Source organism: Bubalus kerabau, chromosome 4 (assembly GCF_029407905.1).
Source record: "Bubalus kerabau isolate K-KA32 ecotype Philippines breed swamp buffalo chromosome 4, PCC_UOA_SB_1v2, whole genome shotgun sequence".
Lineage (NCBI taxonomy): Eukaryota > Metazoa > Chordata > Mammalia > Artiodactyla > Bovidae > Bubalus > Bubalus kerabau.
The window spans coordinates 41,749,361-41,776,872 of NC_073627.1; the positions used below are offsets into that span (position 1 = coordinate 41,749,361).

The 27,512-nt window shown below is 57.5% G+C and overlaps 1 protein-coding gene and 1 pseudogene across 3 annotated transcripts; both read left to right on the forward strand.

Annotated features, from left to right (window-relative positions):
- Window positions 1-23,319, forward strand: MYO1C (myosin IC). 3 transcript variants are annotated; one of them, XM_055576973.1, is made up of 33 exons: window positions 1,065-1,193; window positions 5,358-6,378; window positions 7,772-7,927; window positions 8,050-8,165; window positions 8,794-8,992; window positions 9,073-9,153; window positions 10,994-11,173; window positions 11,264-11,362; window positions 11,580-11,693; window positions 11,774-11,845; window positions 12,205-12,324; window positions 12,436-12,518; window positions 12,753-12,858; window positions 12,974-13,054; window positions 13,328-13,419; window positions 15,258-15,352; window positions 15,435-15,481; window positions 15,586-15,666; window positions 17,507-17,612; window positions 17,706-17,823; window positions 18,697-18,810; window positions 18,886-18,962; window positions 19,465-19,533; window positions 19,630-19,714; window positions 19,814-19,973; window positions 20,247-20,330; window positions 21,546-21,639; window positions 21,738-21,793; window positions 21,912-22,047; window positions 22,128-22,198; window positions 22,287-22,384; window positions 22,458-22,557; window positions 22,937-23,319. In XM_055576973.1, exons 2-33 carry the CDS (start codon window positions 6,361-6,363, stop codon window positions 22,961-22,963), a joined length of 3,135 nt encoding a protein of 1,044 aa, XP_055432948.1. In that variant the 5' UTR covers window positions 1,065-1,193; window positions 5,358-6,360; the 3' UTR covers window positions 22,964-23,319. The 3 variants fall into 3 exon arrangements, with proteins under 3 accessions (XP_055432947.1, XP_055432949.1, XP_055432948.1); XM_055576972.1 differs by lacking the exons at window positions 1,065-1,193; window positions 5,358-6,378 and adding an exon at window positions 1-258; XM_055576974.1 differs by lacking the exon at window positions 5,358-6,378 and having other exon boundaries at window positions 1,052-1,193.
- On the forward strand, window positions 22,963-27,512 carry LOC129650857 (geranylgeranyl transferase type-2 subunit beta-like; annotated as a pseudogene).

Here is a 27,512-nt window from a genome sequence, read left to right on the forward strand (position 1 = left end):
GAGGCACTGGACCAGACCCATCCCCTGGGGCTGGAGTTGAAGCTGAACCAAGTGGCCATCCCAGCGTGAGACCAGAGTCCTGGTTCCGGGCACAGCCAGAGCCAGCGGGCAGGCTGGCAGGCAGGCAGGCGGGCTTTTGCTCAGAGGTCCCAGAGCTCGGCACGCTGGCTCTCCACAGGCGGAATGGCGCTGCAAGTGGAGCTGATACCTACCGGGGAGATCATCCGTGTGGTTCACCCCCACAGGCCCTGCAAGCTAGTAAGTTGGGATGCTCTGGGCTGGGAGGACGGTGGGAGTGTCTCCCCAGTGCCCAGAAGCCCCCTCTCAAGCAAACTCCATGGGGAAGAGGTGAGCAGTGGGGAAGCGTTCTGGTCCTTGGTAGGACGTGAAGGGACCGGACAAGAAGGGGTAAATGGAAGGAAGGGGGATGGGTTTAAGCCCACCAGGGGCCGAGTGTTTCAAAGTGGGGATCTGGGTTTGACTCCCTTCTCCTCCAGCTCCCTGATCCTCAGTGGGACGGGCTATGACCTGGGTTAACAACACAAGGTGACAGGGCCGCTCCGAGATCTAAAGAATAGTGCGTATAAAGTTCCAGGTGGCATATAGTACAGGCTCAGTTAATACCGCCCGGCTTTCCCGTCTGGCTTGAAAAACAGACACTGGCCAGTTCAGAGCAGTAGTGAGGGTGGGGAAGGAGGGTGAAGGGAGTCAGGCAGGCGCAAATGGGGAAGAACTATTTGGCCTGGCAAGCAGGGGAGGGTCGGGTTTGCAAAGGCGCACTAGGGTGAGAAAGGAGAAACGTATAAGACACCCAGCCACCCTGCACTGCAGCAAGTGGGCCAGGTCGTCGACAGAGGAGGGTGCGTGCGTGCATGTGTGTGGTGTGTGTGTGTGTGTGTGTGTGTGAATGACTGTGACGCGCCTCGTCCCGGGGAACTGGCTGCGGAGGGTGCTGCATCAAGCCCCCCGCGGACACGGACGCGGGCCGGGGCCGGAGCCCGGCCAAGGCCGGCCGGGGCGGGGCCGCAGGGTGCGCGCGCGCGCCGGGGCCTGGGCCCTGCCTGGGATGACGACAGGCAGCGGCTCGGCCCCGGGCGGGCCCTGGGCGGGGAGAGCGTGCCAGGGCCGCCAACTCCGGAGCCGGCCACGCCGCCTAGCCTGGCCCCCGCCCGCGCACCCGAGAAGCCGAGAAGGTGGGTACACATGGCGCGAGGCGGGCCGCAGCCGCGTGGCCCGGGGGAGCTGGGTGCTTCGCTCGCAGGCAGGATGGATAAGAGGGTAAGCGGCCGGGCGGCGACCCAGTCCCGGAGCTACCGTGCAGAAGGCGAGGGTCGCCGGCCCAGGGATCGCGGGGGCTGCGGGTAGGCTCGGCACGGCCGCTGCGGGGGTCCCAGGACCCGGTGGCGCCGGAACTCGGCCTGATGGAGACTTAGATTGTTTGCGGGTAACGTGAGGGCGGCGAGGAGCCGCTGGAGCCGCGGGACTCAGGCACCCTGCGCGCCCTTTGGGGCCCTCGGGCAGCCTGCTCTGCCTCCGGGTTCCGGAGCAGCCGTCCGGGCCCCGCCCCTTCCCGTTCCCCGCCTCCGGGCCCTGGCGCGCGAGTGGCCCCTGCGTGTGTGCTCCGGCTGGGGGGCTCCGAGATGAATGAGAGAATGAATGGCTGGCCCACGGCCTATTCAACGCCGGGCACGCTCCGGCCTTGTGCTCACACTCCCGGGCTCTGTGATTCATTCATTCACGCAGGCGTCCGCGAGCAGTTTTTGAGCCCCCACTGTGTGCCTGCCTGGAGCGGGGGCAATCTCCTGGGAGCGACGGACTAGGAAACCTTCGATTAGAGCGGAATGCGCCAAGGAGGGGGCTGTGTGTTTCGGGGAGTCAGGAAGGGGTTCTGGAGGAAGTGATACCTGAGCCGTCTTCAAGGATGACTAAGAGTCAGTCAGGTGGGGAGGGAGTTGGGTGCGAGGGCCAAAGAAGCTGCAGGTGCAAAGGCGAGAAGCTTAGAGCCGGGCGGCTGGTGGCAGGGGCGTCCGCAGAGCGCCTCTTGGCTGCGTGGGGTGGTGAGGGAGGCGTGGGGAGAGAAGGCACTGGAGAGGGTACCCCTGTGGCCACACAGGAACTCCGGAGCAGTGGTAAACTGAGGACAGAGAGGGCAGCTGAAGTCCACAAACAGGGGCCTGGCAAGAAGCAGTGGGTGTGCTTGGCATACGGAACCTTCACTCTCTTAACATGAGAAGTTAATTGATCAGATTTGCATTTGTAAATACCACTGGAGGCTGCAGGAAAATGAATTGGAGGAAGGCAGGGATGCCAGTTTGGAGGCTGCTTGCCTCATCCAGGGGCACAACAGTGATGGAGGAACAAAGTCGGGGGGGGGGGGTTGTTGGCAGGTGGTGACTCCTCTGTGTGAGGAGTGGAGGGAGGAGGGCAGGGCCTTTGATGCCTGGCAGTGACAACTAGCTGGAGGTGCCTGTCTCCTCTCAACAGATGGGATATTGAACCAGGAGGACAGGTTAGGGAGCAAGGTGCTTTGTTTACTTCTACTGGACCCCCAGGTAGAGGCATCTGGCAGGCAAAAGGCCCGTGAGTGTAAACCTTTGACTGGGGTCCATGAGATATCAGGTAGAACCCCTAAGTCCTCGTCTTTCCTTTTCATTCCCCCTTACAACAGTTCCCTTGAGTCTGGAACAGTCCTAGGTGGGGCAACCTGGGCCCAGACCTAAGATACGTTTGATTTAAAAAAAGAAAAGTCGAGCACCAATTCTGTGCCCAGCATGTGCTGGGGGTAAGATAGGCTATGGTACTTTCTGCTGCCCCAACAGGCTGGGAGGCTACCCCCAGTGGAAACCAGTTTCTAGCAGCAATCTGAGGGTCCTCAGAACACCCTCTCCAGACCTCCATAGCCCTGGCCTGAAGGAACCTCTGAAGCTGCTCACTACCCTCCCAGAGGACAGGTTTGGGCGCACCTGGCCCATGCTAGGTAACAGGGGGAATAATCCAGGTCTGCTGGGTCTGCCCATCCCCGCTTTTAGGGGAAACCCCTCTCCAGATGGAATGAAACCTAGAGGCAGCCTTGGAAAATAAGTCCTAGGTCACTCAGAGGTGAGGCATGGCTGCATCCTAGTCTGCAGCCAGCCCCTAGGTTCAGGACCATGCTGGGGACCCAAGGATCATGGCCCACTCCCTAGCTGCTATTCCCAAGGCCTACACGTCAATACTCACACAACACAGCCAAAGGTGGATACTAGGCACTGCAGTCACAGGTTCACTAAGGAAGGTCACAGCCTGGCAGGTAGCAGGTTAACCGAACAGAGAAGCTGGGAAATCTGCCAAGGCTAAGCAGGCGTCTCCCCCTCAGGCAGCCCTACAGGAATAGACAGTGGTAGACTTTCCAGTTCCAATGCCACCCTTTCTTTTACTAGCCCTGGGATCTTGAACACGACGTTCGTCTGCTGAGCCTCAGTTTCCCTGTCTGTAGAATGGGGGTAATAATCCAGACTTCAAGGCTCAGTTCAAGGGCATTGAAGGTAGTATCAGAAGACAGCGATCCGAACGCAGGAAGCGCCTGGCGCTGCAGCCCTGGGGTCTCTCACACCCTCGATCCACCCACCCCAACCCCCACCCCACCCCCGCCTTTCTAACTCCTCTTACCCCGGGTCAGGCGCTTCCGCCTAGCGCCTAGCGGGGCGGGAAGGCCGGTGGCGCTGGCCAGGGGCTGCGGTCTCGCCTGGCCTGCTTAGCTGCTTAGCCGCTTAGCCGCCCCCTCCTTCCGCCACCGAGTGGCGGCTCTGGGGGCGTCGGCGGGCATCCAGGGAATGCGGCAGAGCGGCTCGGGCGGGGGTGGCCGGCCAAACCCCTCGGTGCGCGGATTCCCCTCATTCCAGCAGCTAGCCGCGGCGGCTAGGCCACGCCCCCTTACCCGCCAGGTCACGCCCCCTTGCCAGCCCCTCCCCTCGGGCCCGCAGACCACTGCCAGCCGCGCCAACCCGGTGCTTGCACGGCCTTCGGAGCCGTGCTCCCGGTGGGCACCGGCTTGACCCCCTTCCTCCCGTCCCCCAAGTACCTCCCCACTCAAGCTGAGCGGGAGGCTGAGTCCTCTCCGCTCTCTTTCTTTCTGCATTTTCACCCCGGGGGCCTCGCGGAGGGGGCCTCCTCCCCACCAAAGCCCGAAGCTGGTGGCATTTAAGACCCAGCCCCGCCCTTCCGCTCCCACCCATCTCCCAGCTGCGCGCGGTGGCGCTCGGTCCCCTCTGTCCCTCCAGAGGGCCCCATCTCCCAGCTGGCGCCCCCCGCCGCGGGGTCCCGCGGGCTCTGGCCGGGCTGTTGTTTTCAAAGTAATAACCCTTCCCCAAGAGGCTGCAGCCCGCACCTGCCGCCACCTCACTCCCTCCCCGGGGAGCATAAGTCCAAGAGTGTGGGCCAGGCTAGGGCTTTGGGTCCTAACCCTGCCTTCTGCCCTCTAGGATAAAGTCAGCATCTGCATTATTGCACCTCTGTTCCTTATCTGTCAGGTGCAGTGGAGGTGAAGTTGGAGAGCTCTTTCTAATTGGCCGAGGGACACGCCTCAGAGGCTTTCCCTGCTAGATAACAAGTGTGACCTGTCTGACCCAGGACCTGGCTCTGTATGTCTGTTCCCACTGGCTTCCCAGATGACGCTAGTGGTAAAGGACCCGCCTGCCAATGCAGGAGACATTAGAAATGTGGGTTTGATCCCTGGGTGGGGAAGATCCCCTGGAGGATGGCACGACAACCCACTCCAGTATTCTTGGCTGGAGAATCTCATGGACAGAGGAGCCTGGTGGGCTACACAGTCCCTAAGGGTCACAGAATCAGACATTACTGAAGCGGACTTAGCATTGCCTTGAAGAGACGTCTGCTCCAAGCCTGTGCAGAGAGTGTCTGGCAAGAGAGGGAAGTAATATTTACTGAGGGTCTGGGAGGTGCCTGGGTGCCTTATCTTAGGCTTCTCAACAGCCCTTTGAGACAGAGGTTAGTCTCATTTCAAGGCTCTAGGAGAGGTTCCCAGAAGTGAAATGACCTGCTGGCAGTCATACCGCTTGTGAGAAGTAGCCCGGCCTTTAGGAAGCACTAGCCATCACACGGGGCTTCCCTGGTGGCTCAGACAGTAAAGAATCTGTCTGCAGTGCGAGACATGTGGGTTGGATCGCTGGGTTGGGAAGATCCCCTGGAGGCAGGCATGGCAACCCACTCCAGTAGTTTTGTCTGGAGAATCCCCATGGACAGAGGAGCCTGGAGGGCTACAGTCCATGGGGTCGCAAAGAATCCAACACGACTAAGGGACTAAGCACAGCCATTACACCCCCACCTACCCTGGGATCTGAGCTAGACTTGTCCCACAGGCTGCTGCCCACTGCGCACCTAGAGCTCAGCGAGGATGGGGCTGCTGGAGGCTGGTTTGGTTTGGGTAGCTGGAGGGTGTCCGGGGCAGAAAATATGGAAGGATCCAGAAAGGGACTCCCCCCACCAAACAGAAGAAAAAGAAAGGTGAGGAGCCCTTGGGCGCGGTAGGGGGAGCCTAGTCAGGGTGTCCGGGGTAGGGGGAAGGGTATTGCTCCGAATGCTGGAAATCGGGCCGTGGATTTCCCAGATGGAAAGCTGAGCCCTCCGTGGAGGCCCTACACGAACGACGCTGGGCACAGGCGTCCTGTAGCCGTCTCCCTCCATGGGGCGAGTGTTCTGTGAACCCAAGAGAGTTTCTTGCGACTTAAAGACGTGGGACCCACCCTCCAGACTGTACGGGGTGGGGGGTGGACAGTGTCCCCGCACCGAGGCTCCGCCTGCCTGGGCACGACGGCCGTATTTGGACATTTCGTTCTATTTTTAACTTTCCCGGGACTCGAGGTTGGGGTGACGGGGGGAGGGAAATCCTGCTTCCTCTGGGACCCACGGGCCTCTCTGCCTAGTGAGTTGAGTCCCCAGCCTGGCCTAGTGCGCAGTATAGACACGAGCCCGGAAGTGAGTTCCGGGTCGGTGTAGACGCAGCGGCCGCGTGGGTTCCGGGCCCCACCCCTGGGAGAACCGACGACGTCCCTCCTGGAAAACCTGACTCAGGCGGAGCCCCTGCCCAGCCGGGAGCCCCGCCCCCGCCCTGTCCCCACCCACGCCGTTAGATTTCCCCCCGTCCCCTGCACTGAGCGCCTGCCCCACCCCTACCAACTGGAGAGGGACCCCGGAGTCCGAGCCCTGAGCGAGGCGGGGGCGCCTAGGAAGTCCCACGCCTCCGAGCCTAGCGGAGGCGGAACGGGGGACGGGCCAGCCCCTCCCTCGTGACGCCGCCGCCGCCGCCGAGCCCCGGGCCGAGAGCGCGGGCCGCGGAGACGGGCGCCGGGCCGACCGGACAGGATGCGCTACCGGGCGTCGGTGAGCGAGGGGAGCGGGGCAGGGCCGGGGGGGTCCCAGGCGTCCCTGCCGGCCTCGCGGCGCCGCCTCCGCCCCGTCAGGAAGCGGGCGCGGCCCAGGAATTTCGGGTGGAAAAACGTCCCGGAAAGTTGCAGGAGAGTGGAGGCCGAGGCCGGGAAGGCCGCGAGGCGCTCGGACCCGGGCCGGGCCAATAACTCCAGGGGAAGTCTGAGAGCGCCCAGACCCGCCATCCAGAGGGCAAGGGGGCGGGGGCTTGGGTCAGATTTGGCAGCAGCTTTGGGACAGAATTAGAGAGGTGGAGGGGAGGGCACTGAGGGGCAGGCCTAGAAGAGGCAGGGCCACGGCCAGACCCAAAGGGGTGCCCCCCCCCTCCCGCCCGAGATCTGGGTGGTCTGCGGTTGGAGGTGACCTGGTGGCCTCTTTAGGGATCCCTACCCCTGCGGCCAGCTTGCTCTTTCTTCCCTGACCCTTGACACTCTTGGTGTCAATTTCCTAGAGCTCTCAGACCCTTTTGAAGAGTGTGGTGAGGGGTGAGGGTCTTGTTGAGCCTGTGCTTCTTCCTACCCTCTGATGGGCTCCAGCTGCCAGCTGGGTTTTCCCTGGTAAAACCCCTGCTCCCTTGAGACTTCTCAGGACTCCCAGTGGAGGAGGGTGTCTGGGGAGCCTGGCAGCTGGCGGGGAGGGTGTGGTTCCGCTCTGGGAGGGAGGGCCCCCTTCTGGGGTGAGTGGTGAGCCCAGCTGGGATGTGAGGGTCCCCCTGCCCCTGCCCCAGGGGAATCTCTCTCCTGGTGCCTGGTGCAGCCCCTTGCTGGGTCCCTAGACCCTCTCCCCCTGGAGATTTTGGTGAGTCAGAGAGGGAGAGACAGCCCCACCCTGCTTGTAGAATTCACTCCATTCGGTTTGTCCTACAAAGCACCTGTCACACAAGGTCTAGAGCTAGGGGACTTGAAGTCACCTGGCCTACCTCAACTCCTCCTCCTTAGGATGCCTTCCAGAGAGAGAAGGGGTTTTGTCCAAGGTCAACAGAGCATTCTTTCTTTTATTCTCATGACATCACTCCCCCACCCCTAACTTTCTCTACACAAACCAGCCTCTCCCTGGATTCAGTGGCCTTGGCCCCATGTCCTCTGGGACCTGTGTGTTCCAGTGGCCCATGTTCAGGCCCATGTGCCCCAGGTGGCCTTGCTTCTCGGACCCATGTCCTCAGTGTCCCATGTGCCAGCTTTCTGCCATCCGGGCCCTCTCTACCCAGCCTGGGACACCCGTTTCTCAGGTGTGCCCTGTGTTCGCGTGCCCTGGTTGCCCCCTCAGTCCTCCAGGCTGTGGTGAAGGGGAGAAGAGCCCTTCCCTTACCCTGCCGCCTCTGACTCTCTCCTGTGGCCCATCCCTGCAGGCCCTGGGCAGTGACGGGGTGCGGGTCACCATGGAGAGCGCACTGACCGCCCGTGACCGGGTGGGGGTACAGGACTTCGTGCTGCTGGAGAACTTCACCAGCGAGGCCGCCTTCATCGAGAACCTGCGACGGCGCTTCCGGGAGAACCTGATCTATGTGAGGCCGGAGTGGGAAGGAGGAGGGGGCGCGGGGGCCACAGATGCAGGGCTGCAGGGAGTTGGGGGAGCGGCGCCGGGGCCTCTGGGAGAAACTTCTGAGCCTCCTCCTCTGACCCCCAGACCTACATTGGCCCCGTGCTGGTCTCTGTCAACCCCTACCGAGACCTGCAGATCTACAGCCGACAGCACATGGAGCGTTACCGAGGCGTCAGCTTCTATGAGGTTCCACCTCACCTGTGAGTGACCCCCCCCCCCGCCCCCCAGCATCACCACCTGAGATGATTCCACCCAACTTCCCACTTGGGATGAATCACAATTCACATCTCTGAGGAATACCCAGTCCTCAACCAAGGTGAATCTCTCTATCCCATCAGGATCCCCCTAGCCTCCACCCCAACTCACACCCAGGACTATTTTTTTGGCCCTGCTGTGTGGCTTGTGGGATTTTAGTTCCCTGATTGGGAATTGAACCCGTGTCCCTTGCAATGGAAGTGTGGAGCCCTAATCACTGAACCACCAGGGAATTCCCACACCTGTGACTTATTCTCCCCACACTACCTGGACATGGCCCTCCCACCTTAGTGACCCTCTGACCTGCACCTCTGAAGGACCTCCCAGCCCTACCTATGAATGACCTCAATCTTCACCTGAATGACTTCCAGTCTCCTCACCCATGAGTGATCCCTTCAATTTTCCATCAGAATATGACTCTCATTCTCAACTGTGAAGGATCTCCCTTGACCCACATCCTGGAGGGGTCACCTGTCCTCAAGGGTACACCCCCAGTCCTTCCTGTGGGATTCCCAGGCCCTGCAGCCACTCGGCCCCCCTGCCCCCTAAGCTCCTGAAGGGCCTCTGCCCCAGGTTCGCGGTGGCTGACACTGTCTATCGGGCACTGCGCACGGAGCGCCGGGACCAGGCAGTGATGATCTCTGGGGAAAGCGGGGCAGGCAAGACCGAGGCCACCAAGCGGCTGCTGCAGTTCTATGCCGAGACCTGCCCAGCCCCTGAGCGGGGTGGTGCTGTGCGGGACCGGCTGCTGCAGAGCAACCCGGTGCTGGAGGTGAGGGGACAGCAGCCCCTGGGGGTGGGAGGGGCAGGGAGAGGCCACCAGGCACCCCTCACACCCCGGCCCTTTCCTAGGCCTTTGGCAACGCGAAGACCCTCCGGAACGATAACTCCAGCAGGTTTGGGAAGTACATGGACGTGCAGTTTGACTTCAAGGTACCCATGGGCGGGGCAGGGCAGGGGGAAAGGGATTCCCATGTAGTGGGCACCCACTGGCCCACGTCTTTGGCACCAGCAAACATTTATTGAGCACCTTCTGTGTGCCAGGCACTGTTGCAAGTGCTAGTGACACAGAAGTGAAACAAAACAGACAGAAATCCTGCCTCCAGGGAGATAAAGAATTTGCCTGCAATGCAGGAGACCCAGCTTCGATCCCTGGGTTGGGAAGATGCCCTGGAGAAGGGAATGGCAACCCACTCCAGTATTCTCGCCTGGAGAATCCAATGGACAGAGGAGCCTGGCAGGCTGTAGTCCATGGGGGTCACAAACAGCAGACATGACTGAGCGACCAGCAGGGAGATAGTCCACAGAAAAATGTAAAGTAGCCAACACATGTCACAGCAAAAAAGAAAATGAGGCAAGGAGAAGGGGCATTGGCTGTTTGAAATAATGCAGATACAGTAGGCATAGAGAAGGTGGCCTTTGGTAAAGCCTTGATGGAGACAGGAATGAGCTGTGCATACACCCGAGAGGGTCCGGGCAGAGGGTACCACCAGTGCAGAGGTGCGGAGGAACAAGATGCTGGATGTGTTCACAGACAGCAAGGAGGCCAGGATGGCTGGAGAAGAGACCAAGGGGCCAAGGAATGGAAGAGGAGGCGCGATGGTGTGGGTCCTTTTGGGTCTTTGTAAGAATTTTTTTAAAACTCTTGAGTGGAAGTGAGGCAAGAGAATTTTGGGGGATTTTTGTTTGTTTGTGTGGTCATGCCCGCACGGCCTGCAGGATTTTAGTTCCCCAACCAGGGATTGAACCCATGTCTCGTGCAGTGGAAGTGCAGAGCCTTAACCACTGGACCACCAGGAAAATTCCTGCAAGTTTGAACCATATATATATATATTTTTTTTTTTTTTTTTTAACTTTTTGGCCAGGCCTCACAGCATATGGGATCTTAGTCTCTCAACAAGGTATTGAACCTGTGTCCCCTGCAGTGGAAGTACACTGAAGCGCCAGGGAAGTCCCAAAAGTTTGAAAGAGAAGTGTATTATGACCTCAATTTCCTCTTAAAGTGATCGCTCTGGCTGCTTTGTTGAGAATAAATGGTAGATACCGAGGCCGAGCAAGAAAATGAGTTAGGAAACTGATGATTATTAGATCTGGGTGACAGATGATGGTGGCTGGGCCCAGTCTGGTGGCTGTAGCTGGATTCTGGATATTCCGAAGGTGAGGGTGGCAGGATTGGCTGGCTGATTGGACGTGAGGTGTGAGAGACAGGGAGGCTCCCAGGAGGACCGCAGACTTCTTGGTCTGAACACCTAGAAGGGTGAGCAGAGTGGGAAGAGGGAGCTGGTTTGAGGAGCGGAGACCAGGACTTGAGTTTCAGACCTGTTGAGTTTGAGATGCTTATGGGACCCCCAGGTGTGACCCACCAGGTAGAAAGGGCATGCATGCATGTGTGCTAAGTGGCTTGTCATGTCTGACTCTTTGCAACCCCGTGGACTGTAGCCTGCCAGGCTCCTCTGTCCATAGAATTCTCCAGTCAAGAATACTAGAGCAAGTTGCCATGCCCTTCTCCAGGGGATCTTCCTGACCCAGAGATCAAACCCGTGTCTCTTGCATTGGCAGGAGGGTTCTTTACCACTTGTGCCACCTGGGAAGCCCAAGAAAGGGCTTAGCATCCTCATTTCATAGAGGAAGAAATGGGGGCCAGGAGGGGTGACATACCTGAGCCCATGCAGCCACAGCTAAAATTCATACTCTGGAGGGCAGGGGGGGAAGGGGAAGATGGGCTGTGTTTCCTGTCCCCCTGAGCAGTCACCGCATCCTGCCCGGCCCGCAGGGTGCCCCCGTGGGTGGCCACATCCTCAGTTACCTCCTGGAGAAGTCCCGGGTGGTGCACCAGAATCACGGGGAGAGGAACTTCCACATCTTCTACCAGCTGCTGGAGGGGGGTGAGGAGGAGACGCTGCGCAGGCTGGGCCTGGAACGGAACCCGCAGAGCTACTTGTACCTGGTGAAGGTGAGTAGAGGGGGGCTGGCGGGCAGGACCCAGTGCCACCCAGGGAACCCACCCAGCCAGTGCTGTAACCCCGCTCTGCCCATGCCACAGGGCCAGTGCGCCAAAGTCTCCTCCATCAATGACAAGAGTGATTGGAAGGTGGTCAGGAAGGCCCTGACTGTCATCGACTTCACCGAGGACGAGGTGGAGGTGAGACCTCTGTCGGGGGCCGGCCCTTTCCTCCTGTCACCCCTTGAAAATCCCAGGCTACCTTTACAGCCTGCTTCTACTCCAGCCGCTGTCTCCTCTCACACGCCTTGCTCCCTCCATTCCCAGCTCCTGCTGACCATCCACATGTGCCCTCCTGGGGCTCTCAGACCCTCCCATAACCCCCGCCGCCCCTCCCTGTCCCCTCACTCCCACCCAGGACCTGTTAAGCATCGTGGCCAGCGTCCTGCATCTGGGCAACACCCACTTTGCTGCCGATGAGGAGAGCAACGCCCAGGTCACCACCGAGAACCAGCTCAAGTACCTGACCAGGGTGAGGAGGCGAGCAGAAGGCGAGGGCGGGGCAGCTGGGACGGGGGGACTGCACCCTCACCAGCCCCATCCCCTTGGCAGCTCCTTGGTGTAGAAGGCTCAACACTGCGGGAAGCCCTGACCCACAGGAAGATCATCGCCAAGGGCGAAGAGGTGAGGTCAGGCAGTGGGGGGACAGGTGTTCCAAGGCAGCCCCCGCTCCCATCATCCCCCATTACCCTGGTCTGCTTAGCTGGTCCTCTTAGCAATATCGGAAGCTTATAAGGCAGGTGGCTCAGAGAGGCACAGGGAGGTGGCCAGGGTCACACAGGAAGAGGGTGAGGCTGGAAGGAAGACTCACCTCCAGGAATGAGACCTCTGTTGGGGCCACTGTGTCCTCCCCTGGACACCACCCCCCAGCCAGCACCAGGCTCACTGGGGGCAGGGAGGGCAGAGTGATCAGTTTCCTGAGTCAAAGGGGCCAGGGGTGGGAAGGGACTGCATTCATCTCCCATCTCACCCTCCGCCCACAGCTCCTGAGCCCGCTGAACCTAGAACAGGCTGCGTATGCCCGGGATGCCCTCGCCAAGGCTGTGTATAGTCGCACCTTTACCTGGCTGGTTGCGAAGATCAACAGGTCGCTGGCCTCCAAGGTGAGAACTTGGCCCCTGCTACTCCCGAGGTAGCAGGGAGGGCGGTTCAGGGAGGCCAGGGCTGCGAGGTGGCGAACGTGGGGACCCACACCCTTGGTCGGCTGGCCCTAGGATGCCGAGAGCCCCAGCTGGCGGAGCACCACGGTCCTCGGGCTACTGGACATTTACGGCTTTGAAGTGTTCCAGCACAACAGGTCAGCGCCTCCCCTGACTCTGCCTGTTTCTCCTCCCATCGTCTCCCCTGCCCTGGTCCCTCACCTCTCACCTGGCCTCCTTCATTCCTGCCAGTGACTTCCAGCCGCTTGGGTCCTGCTCTGTGTTTCTTCCCTCAGCTAGCTCTGGGGCCTTGTTCTGCCCCTCCCCACCTTTCCTGGTCTGGCCCCCTTCCCCCGACTAAAGTACTGAGGACGCCTCTGTCTCCCTCACAGCTTTGAGCAGTTCTGCATCAATTACTGCAACGAGAAGCTGCAGCAGCTCTTCATCGAGCTCACCCTCAAGTCGGAGCAGGAGGAGTACGAGGCCGAGGGCATCGCGGTGAGTGCAGCCGGCCCGCGGGCGGCCCCACGTGCAGCCAAGGTCCAGGCCTGGGTGTCCCCAGAGGAGGAGCCGCGACCCCATGGTGATGCCTCCCTCCCCTTGTGCCCCTCAGTGGGAGCCGGTCCAGTATTTCAACAACAAGATTATCTGTGACCTGGTGGAGGAGAAGTTCAAGGGCATCATCTCCATTTTGGTGAGCCATCTGCTCCTCCAGGGCCTTGGGCTGGGGGCTGGGCGGGATGACGTCACCTCTTGCCCCTCGCTCTCCCAGCTGGACAGGCCTGTCTGCAGAGGCCCGGAGTCCTCGGAGCCTGATGAGGGACAGAACAGGGCTGTGTGCGGAGGGTGAGGGGAGGCACTGGCCAGCCCTTGGAGTGTCTGCGCCTCCCTCCGGGGCCCCTGAGTCCCTGTACTCTCCGGTCCCTCCCCCACACACACCCCTCACCCTCTGCCACCACCCACCCAGGACGAGGAGTGTCTGCGTCCCGGGGAGGCCACGGACCTGACCTTCCTGGAGAAGCTGGAGGACACAATCAAGCAGCATCCACACTTCCTGACGTGAGTGGGGCTGGGGGTTGTCCTGGGCCAGAGCCTGTGGAAGCCTGGGAACCCCCTCACCCATAAAGTGCCAGCCACAAGGAGGTGACCAGGGGAGGTGCCAGTGAAGGCCAGGCACACAGAGCCGCGGCTCCTGGCACCTCCCAAGTAATAAGCGAGGAACACCACTTTCTCCTTAACCCGCTTGAGAATGAAACTTGCTAAGGTTTTTTTTTTAGCCTTCTTGCTTGGAAATTCCTTTTTATTTAAGATATCCCATAAAATGGGATGAGGGGAGAAAAGAAACAAGCCTCTCTGTCCCAGCTTTGCCTTGCATATTTTGATCATATCACCTCCTCTAACTAGAAGCAACCCCCGGAGGAGGTTTTACTGAGACTCTCAGAGGTACAGCCCTTTGCCGGAGGTTATCTCACATCAAGTCCAGAGCTGGACCTCAGGCCCAGGGCCACAGATTAGTTCCCTGACAAGGAATCGAACCTGACTCCCAGCAGTGAAAGCAGAGTCCTAAGCACTATACCGCCAGGGAATTCCTGAGCAGCTTTTTCTGGGGCGAGCAAGCGAGGAACCTGTTTGTTCCCATTCCCCACGGGCTGCAGCAGGGGTCCCAGTAAAGCCTTGCCTGAAAAAAGAAAGAAAAACACCTTTTTTTCTGTTTGTAAAAAGAACATCCCTCCTCAGAGAAAAGTTGGAACGTGTGCAAAAGCCACTTGTAAGCCTGTCACCCAGAGGTCACCACTGTTAATAATTTGAGACGTTTTCTTCCTGCCTTTTTCTATATATTTTTTTTTCTTTTTTGCGGTTGAGAGCTTATTGTATATATGACTCAGGATAATGTTATATCCTGAGTATCTTCCTGTATCATCAAACAGAAAACTTTCAAAACACTTCCTCCGGCGGCTGTAACACATAGACACACCACTGCTCTCACCGGCCTCGCAGGGCCCTGTCCCGCCTCTGGGTTTATGCTGGGAAAACAGAATATCTACCCCTGGGCCTTAAATCTCTGCCTGGTCTCTCTGGTTAGTTGCTTGGCATTCTTCTTTAAAAAGTAGAAAATGGGCTAAAGGGTATAAACATGCTTAAGGCAAGAAGGCAGTGGCACCCCACTCCAGTACTCTTGCCTGGAAAATCCCATGGACGGAGGAGCCTGGTAGGCTGCAGTCCATGGGGTCGCACAGAGTCGGACACGATTGAAGCGACTTAGCAGCAGCAGCAGTCTCTTGGGGGCTGATTCCATTCTTAAAATGTAGCGCGCAGCACTCAGCGCTCTGAGCAGAGCCACGCAACAGCCGCTGCTGCTGCTGCTGCTGCTGCTAAGTCGCTTCAGTCGTGTCCGACTCTGTGCGACCCCATAGATGGCAGCCCACCAGGCTCCCCCATCCCTGGGATTCTCCAGGCAAGAACACTGGAGTGGGTTGCCATTTCCTTCTCCAATGCATGAAAGTGAGAAGCAGAAGTGAAGTCGCTCAGTCGTGTCCGACCCTCAGCTATCCCATGGACTGCAGCCTTCTAGGCTCCTCCGTCCATGGGATTTTCCAGGCAAGAGTACTGGAGTGGGGTGCCATTGCCTTCTCCAACGCAACAGCCAAAGGCAACACCAAATAGATCTCCACCCTGTGAGCCCTGGCAGCATGGAGGCTGAGGTCCCGGTCCTGGCGCTATGTGACCCTGGACAAGGCCATCTACCTCTCTGAGCCTCTGTGGTGGCCTCTGTGCGGGAGGAGGCCCCACCCTGCTGGTTTCCTAGAGGATGCCTGATTCCTCTCTTGAAGTCTCTTCGGCAGACAGGGGCCTGGCTCAGGCCAGCCATTGGCAGCTTCCTCTCCCTGTTGCCCCAGGCACAAGCTGGCTGACCAGCGGACCAGGAAATCTCTGGACCGCGGGGAGTTCCGCCTCCTGCACTATGCCGGGGAGGTGACCTACAACGTGACCGGTGAGGACCCTAGGGCTGTGTCCCCCCCGGGTGTGCTGGGAGAAGGGCTCTGCCTCCCCTCATGTCTGCTCTCTCCCCTCAGGGTTTCTGGATAAAAACAATGACCTTCTCTTCCGGAACCTGAAGGAGGTGAGGAGGACCTCCAGGGGTCTGGGCTCTGAATGATCTCTGCCCCAGAAAGCTGACCGGCCTGTCCCTATGCTTCCTACGTGACCCCTGCCCTGCCCTCACAGACCATGTGCAGCTCGGAGAACCCCATCCTGGGCCAGTGCTTTGACCGGAGTGAGCTCAGCGACAAGAAGCGGCCAGAGACGGTGTGAAGGCGGTGGGACCCCAGGGGGTGTGTGTGTGCACACGTGAGCGAGCCCAGTTCCTGCTTGAGCTGGGAGCTGGCAGTGTGTGTGTGTGAGTTCCTGTATTTGCTGGTGCCTCGGTGCACATCTGTGTGTGTCTGGGAGGCTGCCCGTGGGTGCATCTGTGCCTACTTTGATGGGTGTCTGGGTGTATAACGTCTCTTAAGTATGGATGCACGTATGTACACCTGTGTCTGTGTGGGCGCTTGCATGCATTCACTCCCCTGCAGCAGACACTTGTAATGGACATTACTGGACACTTAGGATACAAAAATGAACACATGCTGTCCTAGAAATGTGCATGGGTGCTATGGAAACTTACAATAGAGAGCAGCAAATTGCCTGCGGAAGTAGAAGAGGGGAGGGGAGTCAGGGAAAGCTTCCTGAAGGAGAAAGCATCTGAGGTAACTTGGGAATGAGTATAGATGCTTGTCAGACGTATGGGAGGGCCCTGCAGAGCCCCACACAGGAACACAGTCCAAAAAAGACCAGGAAGTAGACCACAAAGTGCCATTTTCAAGGAGAGCAATGGGGGAAGGCAGATCTGGCCAGTGGTGCCAGACGAGGGGAATGCTCCATCCAGTGAGCTGTGCACAGAGATGTGGCTGCCAGGCTTGGCAGGGGGAGGGTCAGGGCAGTCCCAGGATGAGCAAGGTCAGGGAGAGGTGGAAGCCAGGGAGCTGCAGGCCAAGACATGCTGGCAGGGAGGCCGTGGAGGCAGTGTTGCCCAGAGTCTGACTCCTTGGGACCCTGTCCTCAGTTCCCCAACCCCACCCCTTCCCTGATGGTTCTCAGCCCCACCCTTGTGAGGACACACCCACTCCTGTCCAAGCCTCTCCAGCAAACCAGAGATTCCATTGACCCCTCCCAGGGACCCGCAGCTACTCCAGACCCCACTAGCCTATGATGCACCCTGACTGTCCAGTGTCCCAGGCATGCATCTCCTATTTGCCTAACTCAAGGCAGGGACCACCCTTCACCCAGTCCTGAAAGACAGAAGCCTGGGCCGCATCCCTCATTCCTTAGCCTCCCCCATTGCCCTCATCCTAACAACTGCTGGATCTTGCCGGTTTTTGCTGCCTGAAAACCCCTTCCTTTCAGCCCCTCCCCGTAATCCTTATTCCAGTTCTAGTCCTCTGAGCCAGTCAGCCTCCTCCCTGGTCTTCTGTCTTCCCACCTGCTCTTACCAACCACCCTCCACCTATGTGCTGTAGAGATACTCCAAAAGGCAGATCTGTTCCTGTCCCTCTCTCCCTCCAGATTCCTCTTTGGCTCCTTGTTTCCCTCAGGATAAAGTTCAGTGTCCCTGATGTGGTTCCTGAGTCTTACCATGACCCTGCCTCTCTGATGCTCTTTTCTACTCCCCTCCTAGATCCTTGCATGGCTTGTAGTTCCCTGTGTACACCAAGCCTTCGCTCACTCTGTTGCTCTGCCCAAGTGCCGTTCCTGCCTCCCTTCTGGCTGTCCCCTACTTGTCCTTTCCTTCTTACCTGAAGGGTTATTTCCCGAAGACCCTTCCTGCTACCCCCTACCCCACAGACAGAAAACTTGTAACATTTCACTTGGAAATGCTGCACCATCTTCATCGGCTTCAGAAATCTGACCTTTGCAGATGCTGCAACAAAGAGTTGTAATTTAAAAAAAAAAGTCTACGAAGGGCAGGGTCAGCTGTGGGAACTGGTGGTGTTTTGCCCCAGGGAGGGGTGTCTGTGGGGTTCTGCACAGGGAGGGGCATTTGCAGGGGTCAGTGGCCTCAGCCCAGCTACCACCAACCTTCCTGTTGTTCATCTTGGCTGACCAGGTGGCCACCCAATTCAAGATGAGCCTCCTGGAGCTGGTAGAGATCTTGAAGTCAAAGGAGCCTGCCTACGTCCGCTGCATCAAGCCCAATGACTCCAAGCAGCCCGGTAGGCCCTCCGCCCCGTAGGCCGGTGGGGGCTGGGCCTCCCCTGCAGAGGCCGGTCAAAGCCCGCTGACCAGCCGGTGATCTCTGCCCCCAGGCCGCTTCGATGAGGTGCTGATCCGGCACCAGGTGAAGTACCTAGGGCTGATGGAGAACCTGCGTGTGCGCAGAGCCGGCTTTGCCTACCGCCGCAAATACGAGGCTTTCCTGCAGAGGTGGGGGCGGGGCCTGGCTTGGCGCCAGGGAGAAGGGATGGGAGGGTGGAAGCCTCCGAGATCCTGGGTGGGAGGACAGCCCTCAGCTGCGGTGGGAGCCACGCCAGGGGCCCCTCCATGTGGCTCCTCCATGCTGCAGGCCTAATGTTAAGCTTGAGAGGGCAAAGACCAGCCCTCCCCACGCGCAGGCCCTGGCCTCACAGAGCAGCTGGTCAGGGGTCCAATGAGGCACGCATTCACATACCTATCACCAGTGGAGACAGTAAGAGCCTGTGAAGGGGACAGAGTTTGCAGTCAGTTCAGAAAGCAACCTCGTGGTTATCCCTAGTCAGGGGTCTGAGGAGTCACCAGGCATATCTTTCTAGGCCTGTGACCTTAGGCAGATGTTCAGTTCAGTTCAGTCACTCAGTCCGACTCTTTGCGACCCCATGGACTGCAGCACGCCAGGCTCCCCTGTCCATCATCAACTCCTGGAGCTTACTGAAATTCATGTCCATCGAGTTGGTGATGCCATCCAACCATCTCATCCTCTGTTGGCCCCTTTTCCTCCTGCCTTCAATCTTTCCCAGCATCAGCGTCTTTTCCAATGAGTCAGTTCTTCACATCAGGTGGCCAAAGGATTGGAGTTTCAGCTTTAGCATCAGTCCTTCCAATGAATATTCAGGATTGATTTCCTTTAGGATTGACTGGTTGGATCTCAGATGAGAAACCTCGATTTTCTCATCTTTAAATTAGGGGTAGTAACAGAGCTACTTGCCCGACTTTCTGTGACCTGAGAGTCAGTGGGACCAGGAAAGCTGATCTGGGCTCCCAGAGAAGAGCGCTGGTGGGGGGCGGGGGCGTTGGGTGCATTTCTGCTCCTCCTGTCACCAGGTACAAGTCACTGTGCCCAGAGACATGGCCCACGTGGACAGGACGGCCCCAAGATGGGGTGACTGTGCTGGTCAGGCACCTGGGCTACAAGCCGGAAGAGTACAAGATGGGCAGGTGAGTGGCGCCCATGCCTGGGGTTTGAGGGGTACGGAGTTGGCAACCAAGGGCTGATCACTGCTGCTCTCCCAGGACCAAGATCTTCATCCGCTTCCCCAAGACCCTGTTTGCCACAGAGGATGCCTTGGAGATCCGACGACAGAGCCTGGGTGAGCGAGGGGCCCCACTCATCCTGTCCAGTGGGGTCTGTTCTGGGAAGTGGGAAAGAAATCGCTGTATTCGGGCTGCTTCTCTGGGACGTCCGCCACGTCCACATGGGGCTGCCCGCCTTGTCTGCTCCCAGATACACAATCAGCATGTTCCCACATTGCTTTGCTCCCTCTCTCGCTCTTTCTTTTTTTTCTTTTGGCTGTTCTGGGTCTTTGTTGCAACGCGCAGGCTTATCTGGTTGCACAGCTCAAGCTTAGTTGCCCCACAGTCTGTGGGATCTTAGTTCCCCAACCAAGGATTGAACCCGTGTTCCCTGCATTGCAAGGCGAAGTCTTAACCACTAGACCAGCCCTTGCCCTTTCCTGTACTCTCCTTCACTTATTTATCCTCGCACTCGAAGCTGGTTCAGCCACTCCCCTTACTCAGTGAGCTCTTAACAGGGCCAGGCCCCCAGCTGGGTCCCTTGCGCTCTGGCCAAGCGACTTTCTTTCCCAACCACAGCCACGAAGATCCAGGCCACTTGGAGGGGCTTTCACTGCCGGCAGAAATTCCTCCGGGTGAAGCGATCAGGTTCGGGCGCCCAGGGGTCTTCAGGACAATGGGGGCTGGGGCTAGGGTGGGCCACTGTGGGAAGAGATAGAGGTCAGCCATTTGTGGTCTCTGCAGCGATCTGCATCCAGTCGTGGTGGCGAGGAACGCTGGGCCGGAGGAAGGCGGCCAAGAGGAAGTGGGCGGCACAGACCATCCGGCGGTGAGCACTGGGCGCCATGCAAAGGGTGCAGAGCAGAGTGTCGGGGCAGGTCCGCTGCCAGGCTTCTCACCTCCACCCATGTTGGACCCCCGCCCCCAGGCTCATCCAGGGCTTCATCCTGCGCCATGTGCCCCGTTGCCCCGAGAATGCCTTCTTCGTGGACCATGTGCGCACCTCTTTTCTGCTCAACCTTCGACGGCAGCTGCCCCGGAATATTCTGGACACTTCTTGGCCCACGCCCCCGCCTGCCCTGCGTGAGGTCCGTGGGCTCTCCCTGCTGACTGGGGGACTACCAACTCACCCAGCGGAGGGACCTAATAACCATGTGACCCGAGGATCCATGGGAAGGGAAGGGACTTGGAGCTGGGCCATGGAGAGCGAGTTCTTTGCAGAGAAACAATTCAGGAATGGAAGGGTGTCCAGGTTGAGGGGGTGTCACTTAGGCCAAGACCCGATGGTGGGCACGTGCCTGTTGTCTGCAGAGGGAAGGAGCCAGGCTGCCTGGGTGCCCTGACCTCCCTCTCGCCCACAGGCCTCAGAGCTGCTGCGGGAGCTGTGCCGGAAGAACATGGTGTGGAAATACTGCCGGAGCATCAGCCCTGAATGGAAGCAGCAGGTATGGGGCTGGGAGGCAGGTACCAGGGGGCGGCGGGGTGGGGGGTGGGCAGTGCTGGAAGACAGCTGGCCTGGAGGACCTTTGCCCTGACTTACCATGCAACCTTGAATTGATCCAGGCCCTTGTCTGGCCTCCTGTGTGAAGCGGAGACTGGAGTAGATTTTGCAAGGCAAATAGAGTTTATCTTCTAGAGCAGCTGCACTGGACTGGTTGAGGCTACCCAGAGTCCTGTGTTGAAAAGGCTGCAGCATCGGTCTGTTAGAATAGTTCCAGAGAGAGACATTGGTGACCGATGGGCCTTGTATTTGCTAACTCAGTATCGGATGATGATGAAGGACCCACCCAGCAGAGTTAACCTGCGGTAGTTTTTGGGTTTTTTTTGCATAATTTTATTTATTTTTGGCTATGCTGGGTCATCATTGCTGTGCTCAGGATTTTCTCTAATTGCACCGAGTGGGGGCTACTCTCCAGTTGCGGTACACAGGCTTCTTGTTGCGGTGGCTTCTCTTGTTGCAGAGCACAGGCTCTGCTGCTAAGTCACTTCAGTCGTGTCCAACTCTATGCGACCCCATAGACGGTAGCCCACCAGGCTCCCCTGTCCCTGGGATTCTCCAGGCAAGAACACTGGAGTGGGTTGCCATTTCCTTCTCCAATGCATGAAAGTGAAAAGTGAAAGTGAAGTCGCTCAGTGGCTCTAGGGCTTCAGTAGTTGTGGTGCCCGGGCTCTAGAGCACAGGCTCAATAGTTGTGGCACACCACGGGCTTAGTTGCTCCAAGGCATGTAGGATCTTCTCAGATCAGGGATTAAACTGATGTCCCTTGCATTACAAGGTGGATTCTTAATCACAGGACCGCCAGGGAAGCCCCACAGTAGTTCTGAGTATTAGTATCAGCCAACTTTAAGATCTCAGGCCAGAGCTGAATCTCAGGGGCTCCAGGGCCTGTGATGATGGGAATAACCCCCAAAGTGGGGCCTGGACCCTGACAGCACTGTTATGACCCTTGTGGAGAGGCCACTGCCTCGGTTGGTGGGGACAGGGTAAGAGAGAGAAGGGGCTGAAGGGGAGTGTTGGTGGAAGGGCTTAGCCTCCTGCTTTTGGGGCCAGAGAGAGGGTGAGGGAGGTGGTCTCAGCTCCTGTCTCAGCAGACTCCTGCTCTGCTGTGACGGCCCCACCTCTCTGACATCCCCCGCCCTCCCTGCTGTTGTCTCCTCAGCTGCAGCAAAAGGCCGTTGCGAGTGAGATCTTCAAGGGCAAGAAGGACAATTACCCCCAGAGTGTCCCCAGACTCTTCATCAGCACGCGGCTCGGTGAGCCCCCGCCCCTCCAGTGCGCAAACCCTCCATCAGCAGCCCGGTCCCCTCTCTCCTCCGCTCATGCCCCCTTCGCTCCCCTATCTGGGTTGCAGGTGCAGATGAGATCAACCCCAGAGTGCTGCAGGCCCTGGGCTCGGAGCCCATCCAGGTGAGACCCTGCGGGCAGCCCTCAGCCCCACACAGTTCAGCTGCCTGAGGGCTGCATGGGTGGGGGGCGGGGCTTGGGCAGGGGGTGAGGAGGCCCCTCACCCACCCTCTGTCCCCAGTACGCTGTGCCCGTCGTGAAGTATGACCGCAAGGGCTACAAGCCGCGCTCCCGGCAGCTGCTGCTGACGCCCAACGCTGTGGTCATTGTGGAGGACGCCAAGGTCAAGCAGAGGATCGAGTACACCAACCTGACGGGTGAGCCCGAGTCCAGGTTGGGTCCATAGAGGGGGCCCTGCTCTGCCCCTTGATCCCTGACCTCTGCCCTTTCCCCCCAGGAATCTCCGTCAGCAGCCTGAGCGACAGCCTCTTTGTACTCCACGTGCAGCGTGAGGACAATAAGCAGAAGGTGCCCCTCGGGGCCTGGGGAGGCGGGGAGGGGACGGGTCCTCTAAGCGCCGGGCAGGGCCTGACCCCTTGCCCCTGTGGGCCCCCAGGGGGACGTGGTGCTGCAGAGTGACCACGTGATCGAGACCCTGACCAAGACGGCCCTCAGCGCTGACCGAGTGAACAACATCAACATCAACCAGGGCAGGTGAGGCAGGGAGGGCTGCTGAGCAGGCCGTGCATGCACAGGGGGCAGGCCTCACACACCTGCTTCTCTCTAGCATCACGTTCGCAGGGGGGCCCGGCAGGGATGGCATCATTGACTTCACACCCGGCTCGGAGCTGCTCATCACCAAGGCCAAGAACGGGCACCTGGCTGTGGTGAGTGTGGGGCTGGGGCAGAGCCTCTGGGGGCTGGGCCTTCGTCCCTCGGCCATCCTGGACAGAGCCTGGGCACCTCATTGTGGGTCTCGATCCAGAGGGCACCCTTCAACCCATTGCCCACTGAGCACCAGAGACCAGTGCAGAGGGTCATAAAGAGGGCAGTATGGGCAGGTGGCAGGGGATATGCTGCTTGGGAAGAGAGGCCCACTCTAGTCGGGGCAGTAGGATCTAAGGGCCGAGTCTCCAGCACCGAGGCCTCCGGACCTGCCCCCTCCCTGCCCGAGCGTGTACTACCAAGTATCTACCTCATGAAGACCAGTGCCCGGAGCACCTCTGCTTCTTGCTCACCACTGGGCTTCTCCCCTGGTCCCCGCAGGTGGCCCCGCGGCTGAACTCGCGGTGATGAAGGCGCCCAGCGGACCCCTCCCGCCTCCCAGTGCTTTGCTCATCCCCTCCTCCCTTCCCAGCTACCAAAGACTCGAGCTTCCAGACAGGGACCTAGGGACACCTCGAAGCCCACCGACAAACTCCCGCCTCCTGCTCAGCCCTCTCTCGAGGGGGCAGCAGGGGTGCAGGAAGCTGCCCCAGGAGTGGGCCAGGCCGGGCCACAGCAATAGGAAGAGCCGGGGCCAGAGGCAGCCGTGCCAGCCCCACTGCCAATGCCAAGTATTTGAGAGAAGGGAACTTTTGCTGAGGTTTTTCTCTGAGATTTTTTTGATGCTTTATAGGAAACTATTTTTTAAAAAAGCCATCTTCCCACCCGTGCCCTCCCCCATCCCCCTGCCACCGCCAAGACACACTGGATGTGTTTTCCCTGACTCAGCAGGGCAGGGAATGTCGCCGAGAGGGTGGGCGATCTGGGCCCTGGTGCCCTCTTCCCTGCCCAGGCCCCCCTCTTCTCCCCGTTTCCTTGGCACCTTGTCTGTCTGTCTGCCTGTCCACCTGTAGCCCACTCCGACATCCCCCTGGGGGCTAAAACCACCCTTGCCTCCTTCTCCATCCAGCCTTAAAAATGCCCTTCTAATATCAGCCCAGCCTGAGGACATCCTGGAGTAAAGGCGGGGCTCTCAGAGTGGAGGATTTGGACAACTGGGAGATCACCTAGTTGAGTCTTCTGGTGTGACGGAGCAAGAGATAGAGGCCCAGAGAGGGGAAGGGACTTGCCCAAGGTGATCCAGCAGGTTGGGGCAAAACCAGACTGTCCTCAGCACACCTTACTGCCTCTCCCAGGGACTGGGGGCCCCGTGAAACAGGCTCATGTCTTAAGGGTGCATGTGGCTTCCTGACCAGCAATCAGCCTTGGGGGCCACCAGGTGGGAGAAGCGCTTCCACCTGAGTCCATGCCTTAGGATGACAAACACCTTACCCGTATACTCTGGCCCCAGGTTAAAGACTCAGGGCCTTCACTGGCTCCTGACTCCCCTCCCTATCCTAGGAGCCTGGGGAAGGGGCTGGCCTTGGGAGGAGCTGCAGGGGCATCACCTCTTTCTGCTGCTTCTCCCCACCCCCCCCACCCCGAACTCCCCAGAGGGCCTGGGGGCTGCCCAGCTGCCTCTGCCCTCCTGCGGGTCTCAGCCCACTGCTGACACTTCTGCAATCCAGAGGAAACACTAAATAAAGCAATATGTGTTTGCCAACGTTGGTCTCCTTGTGAATGTTAGTAAAGGGAAGGACTTCCCTGATGGTCCAGTGGTAAGGACTTCCCTTCCACTGCAGGGGGCATGGGTTCAATCCCTGGTCAGGGAACTAAGATCCCACAGGCCACTTGATGTGGCCAAAAATAATAAATAAAAGGGAGACGACCCCCTAGAAGGCAACCAAGGGTCTTGTATTACTCTTTTTTTCCCAAAAACTTTTTATTTTGTATTGGGGAATAGCCAGTTAACAATGTTATGGTAGTTTCAGGTGAACAGCAAAGGGTCTCAGCCATATATATACACGTGTCCATTCTCCCCCAAACCTTCCTCCCATCCAGGCTGCCACGTAACACTGAGCAGAGTTCCAGAGTTCTATACACTGAGTAGGTCCTTGTTGGTTATCCATTTTATTTATTTATCTTTGTTTTTGTTTTTCTTATTCTTTCTTGGTTATCCATTTTGAATAGAGCAGTGTGTACATGACCTTTCTAAAGTCCCTAACTATCCTTTCAGGGGTCTTGTATTATTATAATTTTTGCCTTGTCCCCAGAAGGAGGCTGGGCTCCCTCCCCCAGGAAAAGGGCAGGAATGGTCAGTAGCTGCAACGTGGCCTTGCTCTTTCACTGACCGTCCATGGAAGGGCCACTCAACCTGGCCCTTCCAGGGGGCAGGGGAGGGGGAAACATCAGACAGTGCCTGCCATGTGGCCCTTAGCCCAGCAGGCAGGGCTGGCAGATGGAAACACAGTCCATTTGGGAAGTACAGGCATCAAGGGCACACTGGTGAGAAACTGACTCAGGTAGGGGTGAGGATTTGCAAACACTTCACAGAGATGACATTTGAGGTCATCCATCTCAAAGGACAGTCTATGAACTCCCCTGCAAATGACAAGCCAAATGCAAAGTGGCTTGAGCAGAAAAGGGCATCTATTAGCGTTAGCAACCTAACAGTTCAGGGTAGGTGGCTTCCAGGTACTCACTCTCAGGAACGTGTCTGGTGGCTGCATTCTCAGGCCCATTCTCCCCTTGCGTGTGGTGGCAGCAGCAGCCATAGGCAGCCCCAGGCTTTGGTAATTCAGCCTCGGAAGCAGAAAGTGTCTCTTTCTCAGTGATTTGAAAGTCTCAGAGGGGCTTCCCACGTAGCTCAGTAGTGAGTAAAGAATCCGCCTGCCAATACAAGAGACATGGGTTCATTCCCTGATCTAGGAAGATCCCACATGCCGCAAAGCAACTAAGCCCATGCGCCACAACTACTGAGCCTGTGCCCTGGAGCCCAGGAGCCACAACTACTGAGCCCACGTCCTGCAACTATAGAAAAGTCCGTGCAGCAACGAAGACCCAGCACAGCCAAAAACAAATTCATAATTAAAAAGAAAGTCTCAGAGCTGATTCTCAGTGGACCGGCTTGAATGAGGTGCTCTCCCCTGCCCCAGCAGGTGTAGTTTGGGAGCGGAGCTCATTGTGATATATGCCTACTGGACTTGGGTCACGTGCCTGCTCCCCCTCAAGACAGAAGCACGAACCACACCTGACCTCAAGGATAGAGACTAGGAAGAGATGATTTCCCTGAAAATCAGATGCTGCCTCCAGAAGAAAGGGAGTAAGTGTTAAAAGCTGCAATTACAGAGCTCCTTCGCAGGCTGTTTTTCCCAAAGGGAGGCGCCTTGTAGGTAGGAGGAATGGAATTGGCACGTGCAGGGTTTAAAGGTCATGAAAGGTTTAATTAGGAGTCAGAGTACCTACTGAGGGGTTTAGATTCATCACCTGGGACAGAAGTCCCCAAAGAACAAGATATCACATAATATATGACTATCTTGCACATCATGCAAAATGCTGGGCTGGATGAAGCACAAGCTGGAATCAAGATTGCCAGGAGAAATATCAATAACCTCAGATACGCAGATGACACCACCCTTCTGGCAGAAAGTGAAGAAGAACTAAAGAGCCTCTTGATGAAAGTGAAAGAGGAGAGTGAAAAAGCTAGCTTAAAACTCAACATTAAAAAAACCAAGATCAGGGTTATGGTGAGTGTGGACGTGTTTTGTACTGCTGTCTAGATACATCAGTAGGAGAGTGGATAGGGGTACACAGCAGTAGGATGTTATTATTAAGTCAGATGCACCTGACACCCTGTTACTGGAGAAGCAGGGAAATTATACTGTATCCTATGGCTCAAAGAAAGATGATTATGAATATTGCATGTCTGAGTATTTGAGAATGAGTGGCATCTATTGGGGTCTGACCGTAATGGATCTCATCAGACAACTACATTGCATGAATAGAGAAGAGATTCTAACATTTATTAAGTCTTGTCAACACGAGTGTGGTGGAATAAGTGCTAGTATTGGACATGATCTTCACCTTTTGTACACTCTTAGTGCTGTTCAAATACTTACTCTTTGCTGCTGCTGCTGCTAAATTGCTTCAGTCATGTCCGACTCTGTGCGACCCCATAGACGGCAGCCCACTAGGCTCCCCTGTCCCTGGGATTCTCCAGGCAAGAACACTGGAGTGGGTTGCCATTTCCTTCTCCAATACATGAAAGTGAAAAGTGAAAGCGAAGTTGCTCAGTTGTGTCCGACCCTTAGTGACCCCATGGACTGCAGCCCACCAGGCTCCTCCAATCCATGGGATTTTCCAGGCAAGAGTACTGGAGTGGGGTGCCATTGATAGTACTAATGTTACTGACATAAATAAAGTTGTAGAATATGTTCAGAGTCTACAGAAAGATGGTTTTTTTGCTGGAGATACTTGGGGGAAAACTGATACAAGATTCTCTTTTTGTGCGATGGCAATTTTGGCTCTATTGGGGAAGTTGGATGCTATTAATGTGGAAAAGGCAATCGAATTTGTTTTATCATGTATGAACTTTGATGGTGGATTTGGTTGCAGGCCAGGTTCTGAATCCCATGCTGGGCAGGATTCTTGTCTATTACTAGTCAGTTGCACCAAGTAAATTCTGATTTACGAGTTTGGTGGTTTTGTGAACAACAGCTTCCATCAGGCAGACTCAATGTAAGGCCAGAGAAGTAACCAGACGTGTGTTATTCATGGTGGGTGTTGGCTTTTCTAAAGATAATTGAAAGGCTTCATAGGATTGATAGAGAAAAACTCTGCAGTTTCATCCTCACATGTCAAGAGGAGGAAACAGGAGGATTTGCAGATAGGCCAGGAGATACGGTAGATCCTTTTCATACTGTTTGGAATTGCTGGATTGTCACTTTTGGGAGAAGAACACATTAAACCTGTTAGCCCTGTTTTTTGCATGCCTGAAGTACTTTGGAGAGTGAATGTTCAGCCTGAACTAGTGAGCTAG

What these genes read in the sequence shown, in the direction of transcription:
- MYO1C (XM_055576972.1), top strand. Translation starts at nt 184, where the DNA reads ATGGCGCTGCAAGTGGAGCTGATACCTACCGGGGAGATCATCCGTGTG. An exon ending in AGGGCATCATCTCCATTTTG is followed by an intron (nt 13,055 to 13,327) that starts GTGAGCCATCTG and finishes CCACCCACCCAG; the next exon opens with GACGAGGAGTGTCTGCGTCC. An exon ending in GCCCTGAATGGAAGCAGCAG is followed by an intron (nt 20,331 to 21,545) that starts GTATGGGGCTGG and finishes TTGTCTCCTCAG; the next exon opens with CTGCAGCAAAAGGCCGTTGC.